Source organism: Canis lupus, chromosome 20 (assembly GCF_048164855.1).
Source record: "Canis lupus baileyi chromosome 20, mCanLup2.hap1, whole genome shotgun sequence".
Taxonomy (NCBI): Eukaryota; Metazoa; Chordata; class Mammalia; order Carnivora; family Canidae; genus Canis; species Canis lupus.
In genome coordinates this window covers 6,234,201-6,256,081 of record NC_132857.1, presented here as the reverse complement: position 1 = coordinate 6,256,081, position 21,881 = coordinate 6,234,201, and the positions used below count along the sequence as shown (strand labels likewise).

Genomic DNA, 21,881 nt, shown 5'->3' with positions numbered 1-21,881 from the left:
AATTCAACTCTTATGTTGCAATGGTAGTGTGTGAATCACTTTGAAATCTGCCATATGAGTTAAGAGATAAAAGTGGTGAAAGTAGCTATAGGTACAATATTTTGTTAATGGACATACAATGTAAAAACATGAAAATTGGGACATCAAAATAAATTTTGTGTGCAGAGGCAAGTAAATGAGTAAAACTTTACTATGGAATTGAATTTAAATTGTTATCAGCTTAAAATACATGGTTATATCTATAAGATGAAAGCCTCATGGTAACCACAGAGTAAAAACCCATAATAGATACATAAATGATAAAGAGAAAAGAATAAAAACAACCACTACAAAATATCATCAACTTGTAAAGAAAAAAAGCAACACAGGAAGAAAGAAACAGAGGAATTACAAAATAATCAGAGTACAATTAACAAAATTCCAATAGCAAGTCTTTATGTATCAATAATTACTTTAAATGTCTTAATTTCTAACTAAAAGATGCAGAGTGGCTGAATTGATTTTTTTAAAAAGATTCATCTGTACACTATCTATAAGACACATTTAGCCATTAAGGGCACTCACATGCTGAAAGTGAAGGGATGAAAGAAGATAATTCAAGCAAATGGAAACCAAGAGAGAGTAGGGGTAGCTATACTTATATCAGACCCTAAACCAAAAATGGTAAAGAGAAACAAAGAAGTCATTATATAATGATAAAGGGGTCAATTCATCAAAAAGATATAATAATTATAATCATAATCATCTATGTACCCAATACTGGAGCACTTAAATATATCAAGTAATTATTAACAGATATCAAGAAGAAATAGACAGCAATAGTGGGGAAATTGATGACTCCAGTTTTTTGTTTGTTTGTTTGTTTGTTTTTAAGATTTTATTCATTTATTCATGAGAGACAATGAGAGAGAGAGAGGCAGAGACACAAGCAGAGGGAGAAGCAGGCTCCATGCAGGGAGCCCGACATGGGACTCTATCCCAAGTCTCCAGGATCGTGCCCTGAGCTGAAGGCAGCACTAAACTGCTGAGCCACCCGGACTGCCCGATGACTCCAGTTTCAATATGGATAGATCATCCAGACAGAAAAATCATTAAGGAAATAATGGATTTAAATGACACTTTAGACTAAACAGACTGAACAGACATACATAGAACGTTCCATCCAACAACAGAAAAATACACATTCTTTTCAAGCACACACAAAACATTCTCCAGGATGAGCACATAATAGGTCACAAAACGCGTTAGCAAATTTAAGAGGATTTAAATTGTACCTAGTATCCTTCCAACCACACAGTATGAAGATCAAATCAATAAAGGAAATTGGTTGAATTGATCAAATAAAAAGAAAAGCTAATCAATTCACAAATATGTAGAGATTCTCCTGAACAACCAACAGGTTGAAGAAGAAATCAAAAGGGAAATCAAGAAATATATTCAAATAAAAGAATCCAGAAGGACAACATATCTAAACCTGTGGGATGCCGCAAAAGCAGTTCTAAAAGGGAAGTTTACAGCGAGACAGATCTCAAATAACTTAACTTTACACCTCAAGGAAGTAGACAAAGAAGAACAAAGCCCAAAGTTAGCAGAAGGAAGGAAATAACAAAGATCAGAGCAGAAATAAATAAAATAGAGACAGAAAAACAAACAAAAATATAAATGAAATTAAGAACTGATTCTTTGAAAAGATAAAACTTTATCTAGATTAACTAAGAGGAAGACTCAAAAAATAAAGTCAAAAAGAAAGAAAAGGTGCTTGGGTGGCTCATTCAGTCAAGTATCTGACTCTTGATTTTAGCTCAGGTCATGATCTCAGGGTTGTGAGATTGAGTCCTGCATTGGGCTCCGCACTGGGCATGCAGCCTGCTTAAGATTCTCTCTCTCCTTCTCCCTCTGCCCCTCCACCACCCCTTTCTCTCTCTCTCTGTCTCCTTCTTTAAAAAAAAAAAAAGGAGACATTACAACTGATACAAAGTATTATGAGAGACTTCTATGGACAATTATATGCCAACAAACTGAATAACCTAGAATAAATGGATAAATTCCTAGAAAAATATGGTCTCCCAAGATTAAATTAGGAAGAAGGAGAAAATCTAAATAAACCAATATCAAGTAAGGAGATAAAATCACTAATAAAAAAAAAACCTCCCAACACAGAAAAGCCTAGGAATAGATGCTTGCAGTGATAAATTCTGGGAAACCTTCAAAGAAATATTAACACCAATCCTTCTAACTGTTCTAAAAAATTCTAAAGGAAGGAACACTCCCAAATTCATTTTATGAGGCCAGCATTCTGCTGACACCAAAGTCAGACTAAGACATTATAAGAAAAAAAAAATCATAGACCAATATTCCTGATGAATATAGATGCAAAAATTCTCAATAAAATATTAGCAAGTAAAATTCAACAACATAATAAAAGGATAATTTACCTATGGTCAAGTGGGATTTATCTGTGGGATGCAAGGATATATCAAACGCATACTGGAAGTCCTAGCCAGAGCAATTGAGCAAGAAAAATGAAACAAATCATATTCATGTCAGAAAGAAGTAAAATTAACTCTTTTCATAGATGGGTGATCTTATACATAGAAAACCCTAAAAAGGGATCCCTGGGTGGCTCAGTGGTTTAGTGTCTGCCTTTGGCCCAGGGCATGATCCTGAAGTCCCAGAATCGAGTCCCACATCAGGCTCCCTGCATGGAGCCTGCTTCTCCCTCTGCCTGTGTCTCTGCCTCTCTCTCTCTCTCTCTCTCTCTGTCTCTCATGAATAAATAAATAAAATCTTTAAAAAAAAAGAAAAGAAAACCCTAAAACCTCACTAAAAAAACTGTTATAACTAATACATGAATTTCATAAAATTGCAGAACACAAAATCAACATACAGAAATCAGTTGCATTTATATACAGTAACAATAAATTATCTGAAAAAGAAATTAAGAAAGCAATTCCATTTACAATAGCATCAAAAACAATAAAATATTTAGGAATAAATTTAACCAAGAAGGTGAAAGACCCACACACTGACAATTACAAGACGTTAATGAAAGAGATTAAGGATATATGGATAAATGGAAAGATATCTCATGTTCCTAAATTGGAAGAATATTGTGAAAATGTCCACATGAACCAAGGTGATCCACAGATTCAATGCAATCTCAAACAAATTCCAATGACATTTTTCACAGAAATAGGAAAAAACTATCCTAAAATTTGTTTGGAACTGCAAAAGACCCTGAATAGCCAAAGCAATCCTGAAAAGAAGAATTAAGCTGGAGGCATCACAATACTTGATTTCAAGCCATATTACAAAACCACAATAATCAAAGATACTGGCATAATAAGAGGCTCACAGATTAGAAGAACAGAATAGAGAGCCTATATATAAACCCATATATGTATACCTACCCTTATACATATAGTAAACTAATTTTTGACAAGGTGCCAGGAACATGCAATGGGGAAAGGACAATCTCTTTAATTAATGGTTCTAGGAATACTGGGTATCCACATGCAAAAGAATGAAACTCTAGTGTGGACCCCCACCTTACACCATTCACAAAAATTAACTCAAAATGGATCAAAGATTTAAATGTAAGATCTGAGATCATAAAATTCCTAGAAGAAAACATAGGGAAAAAGATCCTTGACATCAGTCTAGGCAATAATTTCTTGGACAAGTCATCAAAAGCACAGGCAATGAAAACAAGTGGGACTATATTAAACTAGACAGCTCTGCTCAGCAAAGGAAATAATCAACAAATTGACAAAATATTGTGAAATAAAATAATTTGAAAATAAAAGTGGGAGAAAATGATTATTTCAATAATTTGAAATAAAAGTGGGAGAAAATATTCACAAATCATATGTCTGATAAGGGACCATTATCCACAATTCATCAAGAACTCACACAATACCAAAAAAAAAAAAGAAAATAATCCAATTAAAAAGACCAAAAACCTGAATAGACATGTTTTCAAAAAAGACATACAAATGGCCAACAGGTGTATGAAAAGGTGTTCAACATCAGTAATCACCAGGGAAATGAAAATCAAAACCATAATGTGGCATTACCTTCCACCTGTTAGGATAGCTTTTATCAAAAAGAGATAAAAAATATTAGTGGGGATGTGAAGGAAAGGCAACCCTTATACACTACTGGTGGGAATGTAAATTGGTTATAACCATTATGGAAAACATAATGGCAGTTCCTCAAAAACTTAAAAATTGAACTACCTGTGATCTAGCAATCCTATTCCCAGTTATGTGTGCAAAGAAGTTGAAGTCAGTATCTCAAAGGTATAGGTGTATCTTCAAGCTATGTTAACTGCAACATCATTCACAAAAGCCAAGATATGGAAGCAACCAAAGTGTTCATCAACAGAAAAATGAATAAAGAAGATGTTATTATGGACTATATTTATCCGTGAGAAAGAAGGAAATCCTGCCATTTGCAACAACATTATGCTAAGTGAGGTAAGTCAGAGAAAGACAAATACTGCATAATAGCACTTACATTATGGAATCTAAAAAAAAAAAAAAATGAGCTTGTTGAATAGAGAGTAGAATGATTATTACCAGGGACTAGAGGGCTAGGAAATTGGAGAGATGTTGTTTAAGCGTATGACCTCCGGGGATCCCTGGGTGGCGCAGCGGTTTGGTGCCTGCCTTTGGCCCAGGGCGCGATCCTGGAGACCCGGGATCGAATCCCACATCAGGCTCCCGGTGCATGGAGCCTGCTTCTCCCTCTGCCTGTGTCTCTGCCTCTCTCTCTCTCTCTCTCTCTCTCTCTCTGACTATCATAAATAAATAAAAATTTTTAAAAAAAGAGTATAACCTCGGTTATGGATGTCTAATGTACAACATAGTGATGACAGTCAACAGTACAATAAATCACAAACTTGCTAAGACACTACCTCTGAGCCATCCTCAACACACCTAATGCTGGTGTAGTAATCATATTGCGATATACAAATGTACTAGACCAACACATATACCTTAAAGTCCTCTAATGTCATAATATAAATCACATCTCCATCAAAAAATAATAATAATAACTTAAAAAAAAAAAAAAAAGAAAGGACTTGGATTCAAAAATAGTTCTCAAAGTGTAATTCCCTGAACTGGGAATAGCCTGAGTTATCAGAAATGCAACTTTTCAAAACACAATCCCAGACCTACTAAATCAGAAACTTAAAGGTAGGAGGCCCACAAAACTGTGATTCTGCTAGACACTAAAATGTAGAAACCAGTGGGCTAGATGATTTCTAAGGTCATTTTATCTTGGCAGTCCTAGAATTCTGTGATGCTAGTTTCCCAGGGTGTTCATTCTTGTTCATCTCTTAATCTTTGTAATCCATCCCTATAGAACCTCTTCAGACTGCTACGGGTCCTGGAGCCTCTAGGGCCTGTCTTCTTGATAGTGTTAGACCCACATCGTCACTCACCCAGACACACAATCATCCTCCTCTTTCATGACTTGTCACCTGGAAGAATCCCTTCCAAGAAGCAGTATTTAACTTCACTTAAAAAAAAAAAAAAGGTATATTTTTCATCCACTGCCTTAGAAGAGTGTTCCCCAAAGTTGTTTTTCTCCACACACTCATTTTCTAAGATACATCAATTATAAAGAGCTCGGGACAATTCTGGCAAATGGTAAACTCCCTGTAAATGTTTCTTGAATAAAATATATGTATTACAGCCCGCTCTACACTGAGATATACGTGGAAGACAAGTGAGTGCTCAAGAGTAATAAAAGTCCACATTTACAGAAAAGGGAAGTGGTAAAATTATCTGAGAAAAACAGATTGTTGAAAAGGAAGTACCAATCAGCAGTATGGGATATATGGTTTTGTAAGCAGAGAAGGAGCCAGGGCTATCCGATAGGTTGAAACAGTAGGAGATTTTAGGCATTTTCAGTGGTGGATTGCAAAGCATTGGGGTTAAATTTATATCCTCTCCATCTCTTCCTCCCTGAACTAATCCCTACAATGACTGACGTGTGTGTGTGTGTGTGTGTGTGTGTGTGTGTGTGTGTGTGTGACTATTCATGCACGTATCTTCCGAACAAAAGCCTTTCCCGAATGTCTGTTTCTGCATTCTGGACCCCCAGTCTTTTGCTTTCTTAGACATCTTATTTCCCCATGTCACAGAACTGTATCAGCTCCAGATAAAAGAAGAGCAATTCAGGGATCCTGATGCTTTGCTAGTGACATTCTTTGCTTTGTGACATTCTCCTTTCTGAAAGCTCCATTTAGGTCTTCTATTCTAATAGGACATATGAGGCCAAAGAATCTGTTTTCCAGTTCTGCACACCCATTCTCTTCTTCCATGTTCAAATTGTCCTATTACGCTCTCTCCTACAATTTAAATCTGCTCTTGGGATCCTGAGATTTAAATAATTCTCCTCATAATGGAGGTTCGGCCAGAGTGACTGACTATGGCACTGATTTAGCCGTTGGAACTACACCAGCTTTTCCTTCTAGGTCACCTCCAAAGATGAGATCAGATAGGGGTACTCTCAGCAACCCAACAAGCCTCTGTGGAAGCTTCCTACTTGCCCACAGGGAATGTGGACCATGTGGCATTCAGCTGCTTCCATGCTCATAGGAGCCTTTTGACTTTGGGGATAATCAGCTCCATGATACTACTCACTCTCTCTCTCTCTAAATATATAATATAATATAATATAATATAATATAATATAATATAATATATAATTATTATAAATAAATATATGCTTATAGATATATAAAATAATATATTTACTATTATATTATTAATTTATAAGTTTTATATAATTTATATATATAAATTATCTACTTGAGAGAGAAAGAGCACAAGAGAGGGCACAAGAAGGGGAGAGGCAGAGGAATAGAAAGAAGCAGAGAAAGAAGCAGACTCCCCACTGATCAGGAGCCCCCATGTAGGGCTCAATAGATCCCAGGACCACAACCTGAGCCAAAGACAGACGCTTAATCAATGGAGCCACCCAGGTGCTCCTCCATGATATCATCCTTTTAGGTAAAGTGGAGCCAACAAGCCTACACTTGGTGTTTTCAGGAACTGCAAGCTACAAGAAGAGCAAACAGCAATTGCAGTGTTTTCAGCTTTACTTTTTCGTGTTTAGTAGTTTTGAATTCAGCTGAAACAACAACTGACTTTGCAAAATCCGATTTACCCAACCACACTTGGTACAAGCATGGGTCCTGCAGCCAAAACTGAGTAAGTCTGTGAAGTATTAGAACAAAACCAATCTTCCCCACAAGTCAGAGTAAAACTATAGTACATATTTTTTTTTAAAGTCTTCCAAATCTTTTCACATGCATGGTCTCGTTTTATTTATCCTTACAGTGAAGGTGGTTTGGGCCCCTAAGAAATGTAGGGCCAGCTTAACTTAAAATATCATACTTTAACTTAAAATATCGTACTACAGTCTTCGCGAAGAGCCAGTCACGTGCCATCAGGCAACTTTCAGTGAGGCATCATAAGGCAGGTTGCCAATGACACACCGTAAGCAGCATATGCTTTCAGGACCCTGGAACTGCAAAGTCATTGTCTACAGAGATGGACTATGATGCTTTTGCTTGGCGCTCTTCGGTATGATGCTTTGTAATCAAAGGTGTTGCCTCAACACTACTATCCTCCATATCTTGCTTTAGCAAGAGGGATCCACTCCCAGTCAACCCAGTCATCTGGGCTGTGACACAGTCTGGCTGATAAATGGAGGCAGCCAAGCAAAACAGCTACCGCCAGCCCTCGCCGGAGCTTGCCAGCTCCAGCTACCTCCATGTATTTGAGTCGGACAGTGGGGTGTCCGCCCCATTTTCCCTGGTGAGAAGCTCGTGTTTCTATAAATAAATAAATAAATACCCAGAAAAATTCACGACTCTGTCACAGATGGCAGAAAAATGTGTTCTGTGTATCTGACTATTCCCTTAAGAGCACATTTTCTTTTCACCCTAGGAACGCTATCAGACAAAACGTGGTTCAATACTGGCATCCTGTGGCCAGAGAAATTCATCAAATCCCTGCAAATCTCAGATCCTCGGGTTCTGAACATTCCTGGCTCTCTGTGCCAAGCAGCTTTTCACTATTTTCTGAAGGCTGGTCAGTCACCTCGCATCGTTTGTGAAGGCACCTTAGGTAAGATGTATTTTGATCAACTATCATTTCAGGAGGCTGACCGGTTCGTGTATATTAGGGTGAAAATAAATGATAATAGAAAGTCTAGAGAATGTTACCCAACAACAACAACAACATTTGATATGAAATCGCAGAAGCTCTGCACGTTCACACCGAGCTTTTTTCCTAACAAGGAGGCAGTTGGGAGAGGAGGCGAGGTGGTGGGCAAGACTTGACTGCCTGTGGGTCCGTGTATGAGTGTTTTGTTTTGGCCAAAGGCTAGGAAAACACTTGCTATTGCAGCAATAAATATTATGAATTTTCTTTATTTTACTACAAGAATGCTGCCTAAGAGGAAAATCAAACAAAATTATGGAGGATTGTTGTTTTTTGCTACTCACTTTCAAGGCGGCTATAAAGATAAAAGGTTACAAGGCTCACAGTTTAAAAACAGAATTGCCATGCTCCCTGGTAAGACTTAATGGCATTTCTGAGATCCGAATAACCATTATGGGACTGCTGCATCGCGGCTGCTTTCGCAAATGGCTACACTAAATTTGGAGTCCTTGGAGATGTTTGAGACATCATTAGAGACAGGAAAACAACAAAAAACTTCAAGATCACATAAGCATGGAAAACTGTCAAAGAAGGATCTAGTGTGAAAACTGGAAGTCGGTAGGCACTGACAAAGAAATGGTGCAAAATATGTACGTGGAAGCGATGGGAAGGGATGTTCAGAGTTGGCTGCCTCCCAATAGGTGGAGCGCAAGGCCTACTATGCGGGAGAAAGCATGGCATCGGCTCTCTCATCAAGCTCCGCCTCATCATGGCCCAACTCCAGGGCTACCAGCCCTCTCTCCCTCAGTTCACGGGCTTTCCCATGGCTCTCGGGGAATTGAACTCTCTCTCACCGGGGTCTGAGACACACAGACCTCACAATGATGATCCCTAGTCTGTTCCAGACATTGGTAATGAGGACAGCAACCCTATGGGCAGTTATTGGTTAACAAGATCCTTTTCCCTTTTCAGAAACGCCTCTGTGTGTATTGCCTACAACAGAGAAAATCTAACTACAAATACTCCACAGAAAACGAGTGTGACCTAATAGGAAATAGAAGTGAAATACCCTGCGGGACAATCAGTGGGCCCTTGTTAGCCTTAAGGAACCCAACTTTTAGAATAACACCTCCTCAGGGACTCAGTGTTGCTGGCTAGAAAACAAAATTTAGACATAAATAGTAGCATAAGGTCTAAAGATACCAAACACCAATTATAAGCTAAAAAGAACAGTAGCAAGACTCTATTTTATTTTTATTTATTTATTTATTTATTTATTTTTATTATTATTATTATTAGCAAAAGTCCATTTTAAATGGCTGACTTCTAAATGAGATTGTGGAGCACACTGGTGAGTCAATATGTATACATGTTTTGAGGGGCTTTTGGGTTTTTCTTAGGTTTAGTAACACTGACATTATTTATTAACAATTCTATCAGAAATATCAGAAATCTCCCTCAACTTCTTGCTGGGCTTTTAAGAATGGATTATGGTCAGAGAAGTCAATGAAAATGCATGCTAAGAACAATCATTTTCTAAACTCACTAAACTCATCCCAACTCACAGGCAAAAACATGGCCTCTGGCTACTTTTTTTTTTTTTTTTTTTTTTACTTCTCCCTTGTGCCCCAGAAAGAGCATAGACTCTGAAGCCCAGCAGCTGTGGGTGCAAATCCTAGCTCAATGGTTTAAAATCTGTACACGCAGAAATAAATTCCCTATGTCCCTGAGTCCCAGTTTCCCATTGAGGAGAGAAGAACAAACGTGCGCTCTCTCTCTCTCTCTCTCTCTCTCTCACAGAGCCTGTGGAAGATGACATGAGATGACATGAGATGATGTGAGAGGAGGGCCTTACTCAGCAGAGACCCTTCCAGAGGGGTAGGCTTTCCACAAAGGCTGCTCCCAAGCACCCTTTCTACCTCCTCTTATCCCATATTTCCTCTTCTCCCAACTTACCTGGTCACCAAGCCCTTCTGCTTTTTCCCCCTTTAACATGGTTCACTTTCTCCTGGATTCTGCGGGCCTTGTCCTCGGTCAGACCTTTCTTAATCCTTGTGAGGGGTTACCGTGGTAACTACCAGTCTTGAATCTCTTCAGCCCTGACCTTGTCTAATCCACCCTCCCTGTACCCAGGATGATTTTTATAAAATACAACACTGCTTGAGTTTGAATTCTGGCTGCATGACTTGGAACAAGGCACAGAAACTCTCCCACATTATGACTCAAAATCTATAAAACAGGGATAATAAACTTTTGCCAACTCAGAACACTGTTATAAGGATTAAATAAGGTCAAATATGTGCTAACGCACAGAAATCACACAATCCATGAGAGGTGTTGTTATTCTTCTCTTCGGTGTTCTTGCTGTTCTTAGGACCCTTTGCGGTTCACTATGCCCATTAACCAGGATTGTGTCGTAATCACGACATGTAGGACCTCTGTGGGTCTCTGCCTCACTCCCTACCCAATCTCACATCACTCGGCAGGTAGCATGTTATGATATAGAATCAATAAACTGAGTTCAACCCAGAGTAAAAAATAATTAGGTTAGTAAGGGAGTCAGGAAGGCAATGAGGTCATTTCCAGAACTGCTGATAAAATTCTATCTAAAGAAGCTATTCTCTTAAGAAGTAATTAGAGCAGCTCAAACTAAAATATCCTGCAAGGATGGAACGGCTGTAACCCAAACATCCTTCCTGCTTTTTCTGCTAGTCCTAATTAAAATGCAAAAATGTATTTCAATGAGCAGTTGCCTTGCTCACGTTGTTGAACATTAAGGGGTGTGTGTGGGTGTGGGTGTGTGGTTGTGTGTACCCATAGACTGGGTTTTCTATAACACGGTCTCTCAAGAGGTCCCAAAACTGTGTAAAAGTCTTACCTGACAGTCTTCTAAACCACTTGGGTTTCTTGTCCCAGATAATAAAGAGATAGTATGCAGGGACCCCCGTCAGAGTAATGATGAAGCCAATCCCTGTACTAAATGGGTCCGAATACAGGGAAAGGGCAACCATGAAGAGACACGTGAAGGAAAACAAGGCTGGGATGAACAGCGGCACCTGGAACAAAGCACAGGGAGGAAAACAAATCATTTCAAACAGTTCCAGAGACAGAAGGTGGGTTCAAGAGGAGCTCATCAGTCATTGGATGGGGTGATCCCCACCAGCCACGTGAGAAGAGGCGGTGACAGGCACCAGCCTACCTTACCTTACTAGCAACATCTCTTTAACAGGGCACACAGAATGGAGCAACCATACTCTCTTAATTTTTTTTTAATTTTGAATAGAATAAAACCTAAGGATAAATAAGCATGTTTCATTGGAGATGCTTTGTTTGAATTGTTTGACTAGGTAAGTACCACTATGACTTACGTTTTTTTATTTTAAAAGGTTGGCTCTGGGATAATTATGATTAGAATCTGCTTTAATGTGGAGTCAAGAGCACAGGCTGCTTGCTACATGTTATAGCCTTTCAGTGCATATTGATTTTCTGTTGGAGACTCACAATAAGAACTGACAGGAATAAAACAGACCAACTCCTATTCAACCGCTAATAAAGATGTTGCTAGCATTAGGCTATGGATGTAATTAGAAACAAATTCTGACAACATGACTGACGACATTATCTGTGTTATTTCTTAAAAGCAAATAAATAGTGAGGTCAGATCAATCCATGAACGTTTGCAGCTAGAGACAAGAAACATTCGTCAGCCCTCCCAAAAGGAAAGCTTCACAATGGTGAAGGGTATTCTATTATGCGGTACGTTCATACATTTTCACACGCCCTGTGTATTCACACTCTTATTCCTTCTAGACCATATAATGTAGAAAAAGAACAACGTAATAAGTCATAACGTTTAAGAATACTTAAAAACGCCTGTTTTGTAAAGCAGGGTCTTTTTTAGAGTTTCAATTAGTGGCAATTCTGCAGGTATCCCCCCGCCCCGGCTCAGCACGCCTATCCACAATTACTCAGCGGACAGACACGAGTATCCCATATCCCACACTTTGAACACGTCGGGTCATTAGACACATCCAAGAAAAAGCAACATTTTTCAGAAAAGTGACATAAAAAGTTGGGTATACATCACATAAATGACCTGATGAGTTATTTTTCCAAGCTAACATAAATCCAACATCAAGGCACTAACTGCGAGAGTTAAACATTTGATTCCAGAGGATGCTGCCCCCACCCAAGCTCCCCATCATCAAGTTATGACAACGGGAAGACTAGGTATTAGAAGAAAGATTTATGGAAACCCATCAAGATTACTGAGGTTACCTTGAAAGGACGATGCATATCTGGGCGTTTGTATCGAAGATAAATCAGCCCAGCAACTGCCAGCCCAATAAAAAGCCACCTGGCAAAACTGAGGAAATTCAAAAGACTGTAGAGGTCCCCAGAGAAGAGCATTATCATCGTCAAAGGGTGCTAAGGGGGAAAGGGGAGAAAAACCATGCTCGGTGAGTCAAAAGAGAACACAGCTGGTAACAAACAATAACATCACTACACATTACGATTACCCTTTTCATATGATTAGTTATACGGATAAACTACGACAGTGATTAAAAACCTATATTCGACTGACTTCCTATCTCTATTCTGCTCTTATACCCCATTACGCACCAGTAACAGCCTGGGAAGAGCATCATCATTACCACTTAATCAAGTGGAATTTTATACAGATGTTCAGTTTTCACTTGTGCGGTTGTGTGTGTGTGTGTGTGTGTGTGTGTGTGTTTTCATCTGAGAGAAGAGAGCGTGTTTCCAAAGTGTAAAACACCGGATATTCACTGACTTACATTTAAAGACCCAGAGACTGAGATGAGAAGCGAATAACTAAGACTGAAAATCAAGTGTACCCAATTAGAAAATTCACAGAGAGCTCTGTAAATGGTTCCTGACAAGCCCTTGGCTACACACACTCAGGAAACACAGCCACCTCTCAGTGACTCTGTCGTCTCCTGAATGCAAATTATTGACCTCTCCTTCCTCAACACTTGCTCTCCCCGTGTGCTTGCCAGGTGTGACCCTCAAGACCACAGAAAAGAAGGAAGCCCAGAGATCAGCCTAGCGAGTCTCTGCAGCTCCACATGCCAAGGACAGCTCCACTGATAGCAGAGGCTCAAAATGAAAGCCCTCTTCACAGAATAGTACATTCTGTTCCCACAAGTGACGTTGACTTCCAGATTCCGCACAGAGCGTACGCACACTTTCCGGAGAGTTTTCAAGGAAACATAATGACACAAATGCATGAAACAGAATGTCCAATATAGTCTATGGTGCTCCTGACAGCCAAGTCCACTTGACAAAAATATTACCAAATAGCAGGTAAAAACAAACAGAACGTTGCCAATGGGTATTTGAGGACTTCTACACCTGACACAGCCATGTGTGTCCCACACTTCACGAACACCTTGCGTTAAGAATTCTACAACTCAAATTTCAGCTGTGGTGCTTTTTCCTTCTTCCCTTTAGAGTTGCTCTCAAATATCTCACTTTTAATCACAGAATCACTGCAGTGCCTAGGGCTTCAGCGATTTTTTTTTCTATAATTTTGTATGCAACTCATTATAAGGTGCCTATGATACTATGATGTACCTCTAGGTGTTTTTGGACTGGGGCTTTCAGCTTCACTTTCAGTATGCAGAACTGGGACTTGTTGCTCTACATCCTTTTCTGTGAGGCTCTGTGTCGAGGACAGGAGCCAGGTCTAATCATTTCCCTTAGACCTCGCGAGTTTCTACAAAGGGGAAAAAGAAGTGATGGGTCCCAAAGCATCAAATATGCATCAGAAATACTGAATAAAGGGAAGCGATGGAAAATATCTTGCCTCCCAAACTCCACCAAGATATACACAGAGCCAATTTAGCAATGAACAGGAAAGTAAAGCACTATCTAAATTCTGCTTTGAAATCCTCTTCGCTAACCTGTTATTCAAGCTTATATCTAGGTATACTTTTTAATATGCATTACCAAAACAATAACAGCTGGCAGAGGAGTGTGCTTGCGGACATGAATCATGGAGAGGATTTCTGGAAGTTGACCCTCTCGAGACGCAACATAGAATAACCTGATGGGAGAAAAATGTGGGTGGAATTGACTGTAAAATTGATCATTTCAAAGGGAAAAATCCAGAAATCTAAGAGAAAACTTGCATCTACTATTATAGCAACTGGTTTGACATTTCTTAGGTGATTATTCAGGTTCCACTGTCCCGGTAAGGCAGAGAAGCATCAAAAGAAACCTGACTTCGAATTTTATAAAATCTGCCAACATTTATCTTATTCTTTGAGGAGAAACAATAGCAACATCCAACTCAGCATAGCTCTCCCTACATATAAATAGTTCTAGGTTCCGAGTGTCGTACGTGTGCTGTCAATCCAATCCAGTCCAATGTACACACACATGCAAATGTGTGTACGCACAGACATGCACGTGTACACACACATAACAGTTACATTTTTCTGATTGGATCTTAATCTTATGGTAAAATAAAAGGGACTTTTGCAGCAAACAAAACCAAAGGGATACAGATGGCGGGGTGGTGATTTCTGGTGTCTCTTACTTTACTTTTTTCTTGTCACCTTTAGAGAAACAAAAGATTTTATCACCAGAAATAAAATGCTGTTGTTGAACTCTGCAGACATTCTATTTAAAAAAAATGAAAGAAAGAAAGAAAGAAAGAAAGAAAGAAAGAAAGAAAGAAAGAAAGAAAGAAAGAAAAGAAAGAAAAATTGTTCTATGCCCAGCTGCAGCGTAGACTATGAGTTGACAAGCAGTGCCCTCTAATGGGCAGAATGAGCCATGCTACCGATGCTCAGACGAAGACTTCGATCTTACATGTCTCTTTAAAAACAACAGCTTTGCAGGCACTATTTCTTTTCCTTTTAAAACTACTCTCATCACAGCCAATCTCAAAAACAGAAATGCATTTCTAGAAATGCTTGAACTCACTCACCTGGAGACAGCAAACACACCACCATTCATGGAGCCAAAGCAGGAGAGGGCAACAAAGATCGGGACTGCTAATGAGAAATTTCCCAGTAGCCGCTCAGAAAAGGTCTAGTGAAAGACAGAATGAAGCAAATTAATGCTCTGCCAGAAAGTGGAATAAAATGAAACAATTTAGGCCAAACTCGTTCTATGACTTTCTCTTGGCCTGCTGATACGTGTACGTTTTATAATCTTTCTTTTTGGTTAGGGTCAGACTGACTTCTTGGACAATAATCAAAAGCAGGCACCATGGCATTGCTTGTTGCAAAACTATGGGCAAGAGTCTAAACAAGCACCTTCTCTCTACTTTCATAATGCAATGATCCATTTATTGAATCTTTATCAACCATGATATCTATCATCTCTGATTCTGGTAAGTAGGAAAAGCTCAGTTCAGAAGTTCTCCTATTAGAGACAGAAATCCTTCTGTAAAATGCCTTCCCTTTAGCCTAGAAAGCCACATTTTTACAGCGAATTACAAATGTACCCTGAGAAGTGTCACAGATACTTGTTTCATCTACCAATCCCCCTGTTACAACACAGAGGTCCAGAGAGACATAATCGATGACTTAATCATTTATACCGCATATACAAGCGGTTCTAAAAATCTTTTGCCCAGAATAATCACATTAGCTGAATGTCTGTTTATTGAGCCACTCTCTCCCTCTCAGGGATCGGCCAATTCCTTCCGTGGTTTGCCATTAAAAAAAGGCTGGAATACATATACAGGTCTGCGAAAGTCGAGCCACAGAAAATACAAAAGATAAACAAGACTTCCAAAATTTCCTTTTCCGCCATGGCATATACAATACTGCAAATCTCCATTAAGGATGTATTTAAAAAACAAAACAAAACAAAACAACTATGTGGGATTCTTTAGTTGTCCTTGATGCAGCCGGTGCTGTGTAATTAATGGACCACATCACACTCTAAAAGTAAGTGCTGCCCTTTGTCTAGTAAGATGAGACGACTGACCCGACATCAGTAAGCTCTGGACACTGGCTTGTCTGGTGGGACTTATGGCAGTGGGAAAGTCTCTTTTTAATACAGTGAACACGTACATAGATTCCCATGAAATGAGATAATTTGTCCCCTGTGGATGTTGTCCACATGAGGTAATAGTGACTCTTTTAAAAGGAACTGACATCTGGTGATGGGAAGTTACTTTTTCACTCTTCATTGTTATGAGGTCATGAATAAATGCTTTCTTGCCAGTTAAGTTTTTATACAAAACTAAAAGTATGTGTCACAGATTGACAGTCTCATAACATGACCTTTGAGGGCAAAGATGGTCCTGGGGTCAAGTAAATTTTTGGAAAATGCTGTAAAATTATGAGTCTCCGCTTCTTAGGGAGTTAAAAATGCACATTAGCATCTTTAATATTCTGAGAAGTGCTAGAGCAATGACATGTTTAACTTTGAATAACTCAGTATTTCCAAAAATTAAGGATATAGTAGAAAAAAACAAACACATATGGTCCCTTGGAAATTCTTAAGTGGCACTGTGGGGAAACAAACAAAGATTTTAAGTTTGAAAAGTTTACAAACTGGGGATCCTGGGTGGCTCAGCGGTTTAGCCCCTGCCTTCAGCCCAGGGTATGATCCTGGAGTCCGGGATCGAGTCCTGCATCAGGTTCCCTACAGGAAGCCTGCTTCTCCCTCTGCCTCACTCTCTCTCTCTCTCTCTCTCTCTCTCTCTGTCTCTGTGTCTCTAATGAATAAATAAATCTTTCTAAAAAAAAAAAAAGTTTACAAACAGGAAGGAGTACAGAATAAATCGCAATTTGCAGACCAAAAAATACATTCGTTTAAATTCAGTAACTGCCCACCTATCCTGCAAGTCATGTTGGAAGAATGTTTTCTTCTATTCCACACGCACACATGGAAATATGTTTTCAAGCATGAATATGGGGAAACGTTTTATATGAAACGAACAGTGCCAAGAAATCATATAGGACTCTGGCTATATCAGTTAAATGGAATATGCTAAGGTGTCTTCTAAATTTTTTAAATGCTCATTATCATTCAGGTCAAGAAGAGATTACTGAATTTCAAAACACTTTCTGCTGGAGGGAACTACTATAAAATTGCATCAACTCATTAACCTAAATTCAAATTGGCATTTTCCCAACTTGGACTTACCACCGCCACTGCATTTGAAAGCAAGAGTTCCTCGGCACTAATGGTCGTAAAGTAGGCCACATTTGTTAGCACGTAGCCAATGGTGACGATGGCCATGGATATACATATTGCAAGGGGGATGGTTCTGAAATGCACAAAGGAATTGCTTATTAGTTATCTTTTGTTAGTCATTCTCTGAAAGCAAAGACGGTACGATAACAGGCTAATTCAAACAAAGAATAAAATAGTATGTATGATAATTATAGCCTCTGTTGAGTATGCATATTTTATCAGGGTGAAGTGCTACAGTCCTTTGTAATTTAATAAGGTCCATGGGAACAGATACTTCATTTGTCTTGTCTACTGCGCTACCCTCAGAACATATGGGGCCATCCCACTCTTGTACTCCACAAATGCTACAGCAGTGTTTCTCACACTCGATCATGCATCACCTGGAAGGCTTGTTGAAACAGTTTGCTGATCCCACCTCAGAGTTTCTGATTCAGTAGGATTTGCCTTTCTAACAAGTTCCTGGGCAATTGTGCTGCTGCTGGCCGGGGGACCGCGCTTGGAGAACCATGGGTCTATATACCTTTCTAATACTAATTGACTGCCTTGACACCTTTCTAATGCTAGACCCCAAGAAGATCTTTCCCATTCAGCTTTCCGCCTTAGATAGCTTCCCTTATCAGCAAATAAGTCGTACACTTTGGGATGCATGAGAGCAAGATAGATCTACCATTCTAAATGATAGTGATGATAATTTTATATATAACGCAAAAAGCACAGAAGCGCTCACAGTAATGACTTTGCACTGCCCTGCTGTGAGTTCAAAGGAAGCTCCAGATCATGAGTATCTATTAAAGCAACAGTGCAGATAATCCCATGAAATTAGAGGTGACATGCTGTGAAGTACATATGACCGGACAGTGCTGACACTCTGTGGCATCAAGAAGTACCCAGCACAAATGCAATGTTATGTCTTCATTTAATGCACTGGCAAAGCCAGGAGTTACTGACCCTAATAATTTGATTCCATGTTACCGATACACATTACTTGCTTAACTTAATCACCTCTTCAGACTCTTTCCAGTTCAAGCAACTTAAACCTTCAGCTCCCTGCACAAAGGCTGATGGGTTTTTTAGCCATACAGCTTATCAGCCCTCATGGGGCCTTAGACCCTGCTGGGTGCCACTAATGAAGACCTCAATATAATTTCTTCCAAGATGAAAATACAGCTCAGAGCTGGGAGGGGGAAAAAAAGGCACAGCCTGCCTCTCTCCCCAAGCTGGGTATGTTTAGCACACAAAGTCCCAGCTCATTATGCTGAACAGCACTATCCCCTGTTGAGAACAGGCAAAGCTAGCCAGTCAGCAACTGCCATTCATTATGCTGCTTGGAGCCTTTCACTTCCCCTGATCCCCAAAGCCTGAAGCCTTGATGGGGAAACACATTGACCTCTAAATCCTGGCATCCTGATATAAAAGTAGCAGATGTTCCCCTTCCCCAGTGTGAAGAGGGTCTTGTGGAATTTTCAGTTAGCACCGTAACATGCATTGCTAGTTGTGATTGATAAATGCTAAATTTCAGCAGAGGAAATCACTAGGCCAATTAAATACAAAGGACTGAGTGGCATAAGGCATACTAAAGATGAGTTCTGTTTCTTCGAAAGAAAGACTATACGTAAATGCAAAGGGCTAAGAAGGCGAACTTGCAGGTATATGTGCAGCTTTTCAAACATTCACTGTATGATTTTAAACTTGAATCTTTTCTGTTTTTTTTTTTTTTTTTTTTTTTAACATCCCAAATGGTGTGTTAAGCTCCTTCTCTGGAGGAGAGAAGCAGGGAGGGAGGCGGGGAGAGAGAGGCTCTCTATTCCTCGCAAGAATGGGATTAAGAAGTATAAAGTTTTCTGTTAATAAAAACTGAGGTGACATTGTTAAGTGCAGTGAAGTAACTAGCCTGTCCAGGACAAGTCCCATCAGATGACGCTGCAAATTAGCAGGGGAAGTCAGTCTGAAATCTGGGCTGTGACCCTCCCAGCATAGAATCTAGCCTCAGCTGGGCTTTTCCAAGGCAACCTCCCCACTTCCTGCTTCAAAATAATGGTATGTCTGAGGGATGTTTTCTGAATTGGTTTTAGCAGAAGGAAATCCTAAAAAAAAAAATCCAACTTTTTTTTCTCCACTTGTCAATGACAAAAACTATAGCACTAGCTACTGCCATTAACTTGGTGGCTGTTATGTGCCTGATATTTTATAAGGTACTTTACATATTTGCCTCATTTTATCTTCAGAAAATCCTGTGAGTTAGGAGCATCATCACCATTTTGTATATGAGGAAATTAAGTCTAAGAGAGTCTAAATAATTGTTTAAAGATACAGAACTGGTAAGTAGAAACCCAGAAGTCAACTGATCAATCCTAGCTCAAGGCACAGCTTATTAACCACTAAGATGTACTCTCTTTCTCATGCATGTGGGTCCTCAATCTCTTAACTCTTAATTTTCAGAGAAATCATAATTGTTGAAATCATAATTGTTTGCAATCATATATAAGAGCTTTGCAAAACTCTTATCAAGACCAATAATGCAGTTTTACTTACCATAAAGGAGGGAAAAAAGTTATTCTGTGACTTTTACAATTTTTTTGTGTAACATGAGCTTTAAGGTCAAGTGGATGAACTTTTTTTTTAATAAATTTATTTTTTATTGGTGTTCAATTTGTCAAAATACAGAATAACACCCAGTGCTCATCCCATCTAGTGCCCACCTCAGTGTCCGCCACCCAGTCACCTCCACCCCCCACCCATTTCCCCTTCCACCACCCCTAGTTCGCTTCCCAGAGTTAGGAGTCTCATGTTCTGTCTCCCTTTCTGATATTTCCTACCCATTTCTTCTCCTTTCCCCTTTATTACCTTTCACTATTTTTTATATTCCCCAAATGAATGAGAAAGTGGATGAACTTTTGAAAAAAAGTTTCAATGTTTAGAAAATTTGGGGGTAGATTCAAAAGACAACAGAAGCTCACCTAATAAATTTCCCTAGACAATTTTTGCAGAAGAGGAGGAAAAGCGAGCATGTTTGTCAGAGAAGCTGAAATGTATAGATTATTAACAAATTTACTATCAGCCAGATATACTATATAGATTCTGGGGGTGGGGAGAGTCAAAGGAACCTAAACGATAAGACAAAAGTAAGAAAGGGTCCAACCTTGTTGCAATTCACAACATGCCCAGGAATTCCTCTCTCAGAAAATTAAGCCATGGGAATTGGAGGGGGTGTGGCAAAAAAGCCAATGTCTTCTGTGCTCCAGTTCCACTGCATTTTGACAAAGGGAAGGAGGAGAAGAGCTTGCGGCTGCCTTGGCATAAACAGCAATCAATTACCAAGGAAAGCAGTTGACGTGTTCAGAAGGGCTTGGCACCATGTGGTTAACTCCTGGGTTTCAAGCATCAAAGCTTAAGAGCCACTGGGTGAGCTGATAAAAGCTATTAGGCCATGCCAGAGCAATCTTTCTGGAGGCTTTAGATGCAGAGGGCAGATAAGCACAGTTAGTAACTCAAGATTAAGGCAAATGGCACGTGATAATAAAATGAATTAAAGGGACTAGTAGACCACTGATACTTCAAAGCCTCTGTGTTACTGTGAGGTATCCTCCAATTCCAAGTGCACCGAAAGCATTGTCTTTAAGCTGAATAAAAATAACTCATCCCTCTGAGTTCTACTCTTTTGTGAATGTTTGTGCATGCCTGTTATGATTAACAAGAAAAGAGTTACTTAATCCTTAGGACCTCTAGTCATTATACAAAGTCTTTTCAATTAAAGGCCATTAAGTATGTGAGAATCCAATAATTTTATTAGCTGCCCTTAGTTTTCAATCAAAAGGTCTTGGGCAGTCTTCCTTTCCTGTGGGCTTATTTTATTTTATTTTATTTTATTTCATTTCATTTTATTTATTTATTTATTTTTTATTTATTTATTTATTTTTTCCCCGATGCAAACACATGAGGGTATGTGGGCTTATTTTAAATCGGTACCTATAACCAGTCTATGTCACACATGGATAAATACTTGTTTTCTTAGAAATTATTAAATGGAAGTCTCTGGAACATCTGCTTAAAAGCACTTCATTGTAAGGAATGAAGTGGAATCCAAAGGGTCCCAAAAGTAATGTCTGGTAGCTTATATTTGTATAATCTACAAAGCACTGACAAATACACGTTATCTTCAAATATACACACGTCATTCCAAATCCTTTGTGGAATGAGAGAGAGTATAGACGAATAAGAAACAAAATTCTCAACAATCAAATAAGAGGTTGTCAAAATTGTTCCCACCCTTTTCAAACATGAGAACCAGAAGGCTCAGAAAGGTTCAGTGATGTGGTCAAGGTCACAAAAATAGTAAGTGGGAGGGTTGAAACTTGAGCCTACATCTTTCAGCTCTAAGCTCCACATTTACCACATATCTTTCGCCATATCACCCCTACTTTGTACTTGCTCTAACTCCACGCACGAGGTCCCTGGGATTCTCAGGTGCTGACAGACATGTGTTTTATTCTGTATGATACAAATATCAGAAAA

The 21,881-nt window shown here is 39.1% G+C and overlaps 1 protein-coding gene across 2 annotated transcripts in view; it reads right to left on the bottom strand.

Moving 5' to 3' along the window:
* SLC7A11 (solute carrier family 7 member 11) overlaps positions 1-21,881 on the bottom strand; it is an 89,130-nt gene that overhangs the window by 9,365 nt on the left and 57,884 nt on the right. Inside the window, exons 7-11 of one of the 2 annotated variants that reach the window (XM_072788376.1) lie at positions 17,319-17,442; positions 15,142-15,245; positions 14,157-14,253; positions 12,462-12,611; positions 11,062-11,239 (exon numbers count right to left, since the gene is read on the bottom strand). In XM_072788376.1, the coding sequence (XP_072644477.1) occupies positions 11,062-11,239; positions 12,462-12,611; positions 14,157-14,253; positions 15,142-15,245; positions 17,319-17,442 (653 nt within the window). Of the gene's footprint in view, positions 1-9,533; positions 11,240-12,461; positions 12,612-14,156; positions 14,254-15,141; positions 15,246-17,318; positions 17,443-21,881 lie in introns of those variants that run through there. The other variant, XM_072788375.1, reaches the window with a different exon arrangement.